The sequence below is a fragment of the Lipotes vexillifer genome, unplaced genomic scaffold, assembly GCF_000442215.2.
Source record: "Lipotes vexillifer unplaced genomic scaffold, Lipotes_vexillifer_v1.1 scaffold291, whole genome shotgun sequence".
Classification (NCBI taxonomy): domain Eukaryota; kingdom Metazoa; phylum Chordata; class Mammalia; order Artiodactyla; family Lipotidae; genus Lipotes; species Lipotes vexillifer.
Genome location: NW_006794559.1, coordinates 872,912 through 883,460, shown reverse-complemented (window position 1 = coordinate 883,460; position 10,549 = coordinate 872,912). Strand labels below are relative to the sequence as shown.

General features: G+C 52.2%; 1 protein-coding gene across 1 annotated transcript in view; it reads left to right on the top strand.

Moving 5' to 3' along the window:
- The first annotated feature begins 6,092 nt into the window (after positions 1-6,092).
- The window catches only part of STK24 (serine/threonine kinase 24), a 61,072-nt gene continuing 56,615 nt past the window's right edge, over positions 6,093-10,549 (top strand). The window contains exons 1-2 of the mRNA XM_007467226.1: positions 6,093-6,152; positions 7,770-8,000. Coding sequence (XP_007467288.1) covers positions 6,093-6,152; positions 7,770-8,000 — 291 coding nt within the window. The remainder of the gene's footprint in view (positions 6,153-7,769; positions 8,001-10,549) is intronic.

Below are 10,549 nucleotides of genomic sequence, written 5' to 3'. Positions count from 1 at the left end.
CTGGGTTTTTGTTTTTTAAATTAAAAAAAATTATATTTATTTGTGGCTGCGTTGGGTTTTTGTTGCTGTGCGCAGGCTTTCTCTAGTTGCGGCGAGCCGGGGCTACTCTTCGTTGCGGGGCGTGGCCTTCTCATTGCAGCGGCTTGTCTTGTTGCGGAGCACGGGCTCTAGGCGCGCGGGCTTCAGTAGTTGTGGCTCGCGGGCTCTAGAGCACAGGCTCAGTAGTTGTGGCGCACGGGCCTAGTCGCTCCGCGGCATGTGGGGTCTTCCCGGACCAGGGCTCGAGCCCGTGTGCTCTGCATTGGCAGGTGGATTCCTAACCGCTGTGCCACCAGGGAAGCCCCCTGGGTGTTTGGTTTGGATTACAGTGTTTGCTTTTTAAGGGGGCCTGGGTGTTGACTGCAGGCACCCATGCTGCTCACCTCTGCTGGGTTAGGTTGGCAAGATTATAAGATACGTTCTTAAGCGGTAATCATAATCTCAGGGGGGGGAATCATCTGTAAAATGTCAATACCGTTTCAACCAGTGGCATAAAAATCACGCTCTGGCAAAGAGGAGCCCTGGAGCCCTGCTCCCTTTGCTCAAGGGAGTCATTAGGGTTGAGAGGGTATGAAACAGCAAATGGGAGCTTTTCACCTGTAACAGTGAAATAATAGTGGTCTCTCTGGGGCAGAAGTTCGAGTAGAATTACCGCAGTCGGGATGCAGAGCTGTTCGCGGCCCCGTGGAATCTCCCCGTGTTGCCCCTCACTCGTCGCCCCCGCCCCGCCCTACAACCACGCGTCTGTTCTCGCCTCCAATTCTGTCGCTTGGAGAATTCTCTGCGCGTGGAGTCATTACGGTACGTAACGCTGGGTGCTCGAAGACAGTGTTAGGAAGTTGGGTGATGGGAGGGTCAGCGGGGAGAGCAGCAGGAAGCGGAGGTGGGAAGGGGCTTTGCGGTCCAGCCTCGCGGCGAGCGTGTGTGACTTCAGTCTCGAGACGGCGTGTTGTCCCGGCTGCTTTAGGCAGTGCAGGGAAACCACGCGCTTCGAGGAAGCCGCTCTCTGCCCGCAGGGTGTGCAGGGGCGTCTGGGATCGGGGCAGCCGGAGGCGTAGCCGCGGCCGCGGCGGGTGGGTGAGGGAGGGCCGGCGGTACGGGGTCAGGCCGCAGGCGTGCGGGGGGGACGCATGCAGAGACAGTTGGGAGGTTGGGGCAAGAAAGCAACTGCGGTGCAGGCGTTTCCAGCTTTGGGAATGGAAGACAGTCACACTGTTAACGGCGGGACCACGGGGAAAGGCTGGGTGGGAGAGTCGGGCCGATGTGGAAGGACAAGTCTGCGGTAAGCTGCCGGCCCATAGCGCCCGCCTGTGTGCCGGCGGCTGCCCGGGTAGTTGGGGAGGGCCGGGCCCTGAGGCCGAGTTCAGCTCCAGGAGGGGAGTTCTGTGCTTCGCTGGGGATGCTTTTGCCAAGTTCAGAAGAGGGGAGGGGCCACACCTGGTCCAGACCCGGCTGAACCCCGGTGCCCTCTTGTCCGTCGCTTCGGGGATGCTGATGTGATAAGGCACAAGTATTAGAACACGGCAAACCTAGACAGTTCCTTTTTCTTTTCCTGGAGCTTGGCTTCAGCCCAGAGCGGTGTCGTCTGTGCAACTGTACGAGCGGTACGTCTGAAGCTGAGGACCTTTGAAAGTCGATTAGTGATGCCAGGTGCATTTTTCCTTGCCAGAAGTGATCAAAAGAACACAGTAATAGCTGTTCAGGTTTAAAAATATAAAATACTTAAGTCATCATGGAAGTATTTTAATGAATTCTCTCAAAGGATTATGAAATGGGCTGAATTATCGTAGAAGCCTGAGCTCCAGCTGGGCAGCTCTGGACCATCTCTCGGGAAGGGGGGGGCAGTTGGGGGGAGCAGCCATCACACCCTTGGATTTCCGCTTCTCAGAGGAATCGGAATCCTGGAGGTTTGGGGCCCCTTTCCCTGTGCTGCGTGGCACTGTGACAGCTGCTTCTGCTGTGCTCATGCCTGCTCATTTCCTGTTTCTGGGAGATCCCAGGCTTTGGGGTAGCCTGTGGCCCCGAAACTTCCATATCACAGTTAGTGAGAAAGGTCTGTGGAACTGGGGATTCCAGGTCCCCTGGGCACGTTCCCTTGGGTCTTCAGCTCTTCCCGCGATCCTGAGCCAGGGAAGGCTTTCCTGGGCTTGATGGGGAAGGGGCTTGGGAGCATTTTCAGAGCCCAGACCTGTGCCTGGGCCCCCTGAACTGAGGGAAAGGCATCTTCTCCATATTTTGGTCAGCTTCAAGGATCCTGACTTTAGGATGGTTAAGTGTAATAAATGCCCTGGTTTTTCTATATCTTGAAATTAAAAATAAACAAGACGAGGTGTGAATGTATAGAAAGGCTCAGAATTCAGCTGACTAAAGTTTAAAGAGACAGATGGCCTGGAGTTGTCATGAGGAAAAGGGTGATGAAAAAGACAAAGCCACAGGAAGTAGGAAAACGAAGTGTCATACGTGTCATTTCCTGAAAACTTTCACTTAACCTCAAGGCTCCCCCAATGGGAAGTTGGGCTGTTTCTTGACATAGGAGGGAAAGGTTTTGAGGGTATGGGAGAGACGTGAGTAGAGAAGAGACATCAGTATTTGAGTGCCTTCTTTTATAGACAGTGCCCGGGACACGTCCCGCAGTTGGTGGGTGCCAGATCCCCACTGTTAGTGGCAGTTAATCTGGAAAGATGCTACTGTTGCTGTTAGTTATTTCTTTCTTTCTCCAGCCCTTCCCTCAGGGGAGGAAACACAGACCTAGATGTTGAGTAGCTCGTGGGGTCACACAGGTTAGTGAGTGTATTCATGAGACTCACACCGCCCCCGCCCCCACCCCCCACCTTAGAGCATAATATCCTGGCTCAGTGCGGGAATGAGAAGGTTGTGCTGGGCATCTAAGTGATGTTCTTTAGCGACTGGTCCCAGACCTGAGTAGTGGGATGTGCAGGTAGCATCCAACCCCGCCCTTCTGGTCCCCCAGCTCATTGCGCTAGGAGAAGGGAATGGTGGGGGAGTGTCCTGGCCTTCCCCTGCCCAGAGGAGGCTGAGCCTCTGCGTGTCCTGACTCCTGCCCAGGAGCCGGCTGCCTTTCAGGCACGTGGGATGGGTGGGGTGAGGGGCAGGCAGGCCTTTCTAATCTTGGATGATGACCAGTGTGCTTGGTTCAGCTTAAACCTTTCTGAAAAGAGAATTCTCAAGATGGTTGGCAGGATGGCACCTTTTCTACCAAGGAGATCTACTTTCCTCGGAGAACCGATTCTGGCGGCAGAATCTTGACGTTCCTTTGCGGACTAGGTCATCTCTGGCATTGATTTCCTTACCACACTGCACGGGGTTGCAGTGCATGGTGATGAACTTATGCAAGAATTGCCAAAGGGCGAGGACCCTGCTTGCTTAGGGCCTGCCGTCACCGTCTTGGCAGATGGCTCCCTTCTTGCCAGGGCCGGGTTTTATTCCGGTTTATAGCTGGTGACACAGTGGCCAGGAGCATGGAATGCCACACTACACTTGAGCAGATGCGAGACAGAAAAACTGTGCTAACTTCACAGGTGTGGATGCTGGGGAGAGGGCTTTGGGGAGGATGGTCAAAGCAGTATAGTGAAAACAGCTGTTTTCTAAGCTGTTTTAGACCCGGCAAAAGGAAAATCGGGCAATTTATTGAAACGAAACGCTCTTGTCCCGAGTATAGAACATCTGTCTGTACCCTGCCCTCAGGAATGGACACTTTTGTCTGGCAGTGATCGGCGATCTCTGTCGAATTCTGTTATCTGTTGGGTGACCAATCCCCCCAGAACTTTGTGCCTAAAACAATAATGATTTAGTATTTCTCACGAACCCTTGGGTTGACCTGGAGTTTTCCTTCAGGTCTCGCTTGGACTCACTCATTGCCCGTGGTCAGCAGGAGAGCTGCTGGCCTAAGGTCAGCTAGGACGCTGGGCGTCGCTCTCCGTGTCTGCAGTTGGCCCGCTGGGTGGCTAGGGCCTGGGTTCCTCTCCACAGTTCCTCTCCAGCAGCTAGCTCAGGCCTCCTCAGGTGTTGATGGAGGTGAAAGCTGCAGGGCCTCAGGCTTAACCTCGTAAATAGCATAGTGTCTATCCCAGGGCCAGCCCAGATTCGAAGGGAGCAGCAGGCAAAGTTGAATAGGGGCCTGGGCTTGAGGATGGGTTATTTATTAAAGCCCTTGTTGTAACGGTCTCCCGGCTGGCCTTCTGGTCCCAAGGATTTCTGTCCCTCCGAGCTTCCCGCCCTTCCCTCCGGGTACAGCAGTGGCCTTCAAGTCTGCGCCCGCCTGCCCCGGGTCAGGGCTGGATGTGGACGGGGCGCATTGCAGCTTCTTGGGGGTGGTGGCTTCAGTTGATTCAGAGAGCCGTGAATTGAAAAGACACACCCCACACCCCATGGAGAGACGAGGTAGATGATCGTGTTCAGAGAGGGGGCAGAGAGGCAGTTAGTAAATGGTCCACAGCAGTTCTGCTGTCCGGCTGTGCCGTCAGGGCCTGTGCCGGGGCAGCATCCTGCTTCTAGCATCCTTTTTTGTACCAGTTCTCGACTGGGGTACAGTAACACACCAACCAGAACTTGATGGTTTAAGACAGATTCTGTGGATTGACGGGGATTTTGGCTGGGCGCTCCCTTGAGGCTGCTCTCCTGTGCCGGCGTTCAGGCTGGGTGGCCTAGGCTGGCCGCATGCACGTCCTGGGCCTCAGCGGGGATCCATGCAGTGGCTGCGATGGACCTCCCGCCGCACGCTCACTCCCAGCCTCCCCAGCCCTTTGAGGCCTCGGCTCAGAAGTCACCACCTTCTGTGGGTTAAAACATGTGACAAGACCAGCCCACATTCAAGGGATGGGGACATAAGACTATTCCTTTCTTGTTGGAGGAGTGCTGAAAGGGTGTGGATACAGGTGGGATTCATTGGCCATTATTTTTGTAACAATCTCCCACACTCTCATCCCTGGCATGGTAGGGGTTTGGATACATTCTTGTTGGCTTTGTTTTAATTAACTCCCAAAAAGGAACACCACTGTTTTTCTCAGTATGGGGGTGGGGCAGTCAGTGCAGGGAGGTCAGGTCAGCTGACCTAAAACAAGCCTCATTTCAGTGGCACATTACCTAGTCAGGGCTGCCTTGCTTCTCCCCCCGGGTCTGCTAAGCAGTGGTTCTCAAAGCGTGGTCCCCACACCAGCAGCACCTGCACCACCTGGGCGCTGATACTTGGCTCCCCCGCAGATGCACTGCCGCAGGCCTGGGTGGGTGGGTGGGTGGGGGGCGGGTCTGATAAACCCTCCAGGTGATTCTGATGCACCTGAGAGTTGAGAATCACTGCTAATGGGAGTTCAGGTGGCTCTGACTTCCTCTTCCTTAACCCTTCCAACCAGTTCCCCCCACCCAGGCGCTCTGTCTCCCTGAGTCAGCGTGTTCTTTGGGTCAGTGTGAGGCTGTGGTTTTCTTACTGCTCAGGGGACACCTGGGGACCGTCAGTGGTGTGCCCAGGCACACAGGTGGAGAGGAGAGCAAAATGTGGTTCCCGAATGCCCTCAGCGTGGCGCGTGGCGCGTGGCGCGTGGCAAGGGAGGCTGTGTGCGTGGAGGATGGCCAGTTCCGAGGCAGAGGTGACACATTCGGTGTGTACAGGCGGAGCTTGCCGCGTCCAGGCCGAGGAGGTATCAGCAAAGCAGCGAGTGGATCCTGGGAGTTAAAGCTCAAAGGACTGCACCAGCAGTTTGGAAGTTACCACATACCCTGTAATTTAGAAGTTTGTTTGCAAAGGTGCCTGTTCAGTGGGGGTCTTTTGAAAATATGGATTACACGACCGCATCCTCCCCCCACCCTTTATGACCAGGCAAGTGTTTTGGGACCTCTGAGTATCCCGGGTGATTCTTCAGTAGCCAGGTTTGGGGAACAGGGTCCCAAACCCCGGGAAGAAGGAGAGAAAGACAGGAGGTCAAGTCTGGAGCCTCGGGGTGGCTGCCCTTGATGGCGGCCACCGGGCGGGTCTGCGCCTGAAGACTCTTCTGGCACCAGGGAGACTGGAAGAGGACAAGTGGGGAGTAGCGTCGTAGATGCCGGTGGGGCCGACCTCGTGGAGGATCCGACGCCAGAGCGGGGGCCAGACTGTGATGGTGGGGACCTTGTGGGGGGGGGGACGTTGGGGAGGAGTGAGCGGGGAGGGCGACCTGCAGCAGGTGGTGGTGGTTTTTCAATGGGAGACACCCCAGCTTGGTGCCCAGGGCAGAGACAGGCGGGAGGGGCGCGTGGAGAAGGGGGTCGGGGGTGAAGCCGCGTCCTGGGGGCGGGCAGGGTGGTTTTGAAGCTTCTGGGATTGGCCTTGAGAAGGAGGGTCAGCCTTCCTCACCCCGGAGGGGAGGACAGAAGGGAAAGGGCGTGAGAACGGGAGAGGCTGTAGCTGCTGGAAACGGACGCGGCCTCTCGTGTCCCCCTTTCCTGGTCACCCCATTTCTCACTTTTCTCACGTTTATGGGTGAGACCTGTGAGCTTTCACGTTGTTCACTGTGCCGTCTCACGCGGGGCCTCTGTGGTGTCCGTTCGTGCCTGTGTCACTGGGGTCCGTTGTTCACGTGGGAAGGGGTCTGGTGGGTGTCAGTTCTCCTCGGAAGCATCGCTGGCCACTCTGCGGGTTCACCTGGGACGGCAGGTTAGTGGGGCGCCCGGTTCGCCCACAAGGCTCGGTTAACCCGGTGCCGCCCAGATTGCCGTAGTTCTGTGCCTGTGACCCCTTACGTTCTGTGGGTCTCTCTTCCGTGTCTGGTGTGCTTCCTCCTTCAACCCTCCTCTTCCTCCCCGCTATTTCACAGGGAAGGTGTGTCTGTAGGGTGGGCGGCTCCCGGGCCTTCTGTTGCCCTGTGGGGCTGCAGCCTGAGCAGCTCCGCGTAGTGAGATGTGCAGCGTGCCTAGCTCTCCTCGCAAAGTGTTAGCGTCACCCCTCTCGCCTGCCTGGGGCTGACAGGTGCTGCCCATCGAGAACCCAGCAGCTCACACTTCTCTCTGGTCAGGGAGCTGTTGGGCTGGGTGTTGGAGTCCTTACAGCTGAAGCCTAGAAGTGTAGGCTGTGTGTGTTTTTCAGCTAATCACGTTGGTGGTTAAGAGCTTTTAGAAGCCATTTTCAAGGGTATGATGTTCACCTGACAAAAGAAAACAGGTTCCTTATTGTTTCCTGGGTCTGGTTAAAATACTTAGGCTAAGACAGTAGCTGTAAGTGAAGATGCGTGAGACTGTATTTGTTGGACATGGCCTCTTCTGAAACAATTAAGTGAGGACGTACATTTTTCCCCCCTGTTATATGAGGATGCTAGTTAACCTATGTTTTAGTATACACCTACCTGAATTAAGAGAGTTGAGGGGGGAGCATGGGGAGAACAGTAGAATTTTTGCTTAGACAAGAGTGATTTTTTTCAATAAGTCCGCATGTCTAAGTGTTCTGGTATTTATTTACTTTAATTATACAAAAGCTGGAGCCTTCCCCAGTTTTTATAATCTAGCTGGGTCATTGTTTTTGTTTGCACACTTGCCGTGTATCATAGTCTAATGTGCACATGCAGGTGAGATTTAGAAATCTTTGTGTCCTGAATGTGAAGGCCTGTGGTCACCGCAGCCTGATCCTTAAGTGAGGAAAACGTATCGGTCCTAGAAAGACGGTGGTTTGTATGTTATCAATACAGGGACGAAGCAGTCATAGCCCTGTGAGTCACTGAAGTTTCCCTTTTCCTTCTCTCCTACAGAACCTGAAAGCAGATCCAGAAGAGCTTTTTACCAAACTGGAGAAAATCGGGAAGGGCTCTTTTGGCGAGGTGTTCAAGGGCATTGACAATCGGACTCAGAAAGTGGTCGCCATAAAAATCATTGATCTGGAAGAGGCTGAAGATGAGATAGAGGACATACAGCAGGAGATCACAGTGCTGAGTCAGTGTGACAGTCCCTACGTAACCAAATATTATGGATCCTACCTGAAGGTAAGGCTTAAAGATGCAGACGCGGTTTTCCACCATGCAGCACCTGACTGAGACGCGAGCCTCGACGGGAAGGACTTTGATAAATAGCACAGCAGGTTTTCAGAGGAAGAAGTGTCCTGACCTTCGCAGTCAAAAGAACCTGTCTCTGATGGTTCTGTCATCTTAAATGTCACTGATAGAATGTATTTTTGGTGAAAAGTGTTCGATGTTGAAACTCCCTTTCAAACAAGAAAGTATTTCTGAGTGAGACTTTGTCATCAGAAGTGCATTTCTTAAGCTATTATAACGACAACTACTCATCACCTAATTTTAGCATGGTTTGTGATAAAAACTCAGGCCAACCTAAGACCTTATATTAGTCTTTTGATATTTTCAGTTATCAAATGTGTTTTAATTTAGTGCTGTTTTTTTTTTTTTAAACTGCTGAGAATTGAGAATGTTGATTAGTGAGCTGGTTTACCTACATTTGACTTTGAAGAATACTTGGTTAGTAAATAATTACTTAAACAAAGTAGTAGCTGTAATACAACACTGCAGTTGTTGTCCTCGATCTTCACGCAGTTCTTCAAGTGAGAAAGAATCGTCATAAAGACGGTTTCCCAGCCCTGCGTGGAAGCGTGTTGTACTCTACCACTAGAAGAGTTTAAGATCGTCCCTTATGTTTCAAGTTCCTTGACATATTCCCGTTCCACTGCACTTAGAAATGTCGTATCTTTCAAATGGGGTTTTGGAAATCTTAAGAATTGGTGAAGAAATTTCTGAATTCTCTGAAAGCTTCACAGGTAGAAAGAACTTTTTCCTAAGGGAGGCAGCAATAGGCCTGGATAATGTAGGACTAGGCCTCTTCCTGCCCTGGGTCCATCCTCTGAGTTCTCCATGTCGTAGCCTTCCACGCGTTCTGGTGTCAGAGGGCTGGTGCAGGCTTTGATTTCGTGGAAATGTAATAATAAGGTGTAAGTGGGAGGGTGGAATATTTGAGAACTGTTGATTTACTAAAATGAATATTTAAAGGAAATAAAAATTGGACGGTAATTCTATGTTTTTTTCGATTGCCTAAAGAATGGCAGTACGTCAGAGGTCAAATGCAGCATTTTGAAAGGGGAAGGATAAGTTTCGGAGTCAGCTGTCCTGGACTTTGAGTTTTTTAAAACTTCTTTACTTCCTCATTTGTAAAATGGAAAATTATGGTGTACACCTCGTTGTTGCAAAGATTAAATGGAACTGAGTATGTGAAAGTACCTGGCATGTAGTGGGTACTTAGGGAGTGTTAATTTCCTTCCTTAATGGATTGGGTTTATTTATTCACATTTATCTCCGACATTGCCTTGTAGTGGAGGACGTGTCCACTGAGGTGGAAGCAAGGAGGAGAGAGGGTAGCCCATGGTAGCCATGAGTGTTACTGTGGGGCGGGGAGCATGCAGCTTGGGTCTTGACCAGGCAGAGAGGGGAGCACGGTAAGCTTTGTCGTATTCACGATCCAAGAGGAGAGCACCTGTGACTTGCATAGGGAAAGCAGAGGTCTTCTTTATGTTAAACTTCTGTTGAGGAAAAACTCAACAGCTGAAGAGACTCCACTTGAACTCTGTCTACTGCATCAGTTGTCCATTGTGAAATGACGTCAGAATAGTTGCACAGTGAATTCAGAGTTAGGTTTCATGTGGTATGTTGGATTTTAATATGAATTATGGTAGTTTCGGCAAAGGAAGTGTGGAAGATCCTCACAGATTCTTGTTGACGTACACCAGCTAATATCTGACTGCCGCGGAAGTTCAGGATCAGTGGTTCTCAGGTGTCTCCTTCAGCCTGGGCTCCTCAGCAGAATTTTTTACTGCACGGCGAGGTGATTGCTTTATTGTGGCCAAACGTGGTGTCACCTTGACTGAACGTATCTAGAGATTCCATCTGGTATGTCCTGTCTTCCCTGAGTTACTAACTTCAAGTCAATCTGACCTTGTTCTGTAGTGGGCCAGTGAATTTATTTAGTTAACCTAATGTCAGTTGCTGGAATAAACACCCTAGGTTTTTAGTGGCTCAATATGATAGAAGTTTATTTCTTGCTCACTCATAGCCCTGATCCATGGGTGGTTTTCCTCCAAGCAGTTACTCAGGAACCTAGGTTCCTTCTGTCTTGCGGCTCTTCCTTCCTTCCTCCACACGTGGGTGTGCTCGGCTGCCTTCAGTCAGCTTGGGGGCGAAAATGGAGGCCCCTGAGGGGAGCTCTCGCATACCCAGGCCAGGACACAGGGCCCCTTGTTTCTGCTCACAACCCCCCGCCAGGCTCGGCCACGTGGCCACATCTAATCAGGAGGGGCCGGGAACTGCCGTCTAATCGTGCGCGCTGCGCAGCAGAGCAGACAGGCTTGGTGCTGAGCTAGACGGTCCTTCCCAAGGCCACTTTCTCTGCACGAGAGGGGTGGAGTGACCGCGGGGGTGACTTTCTCCACTGACTGTCCTCAGGTGGGATGAAGAGCTGTGATAATTTTGTCTGTAGTGCTTTATGTATTTTACCAGGCAGATTGTCCTTCAGAAAATGTAACTGCCTCAGGAAT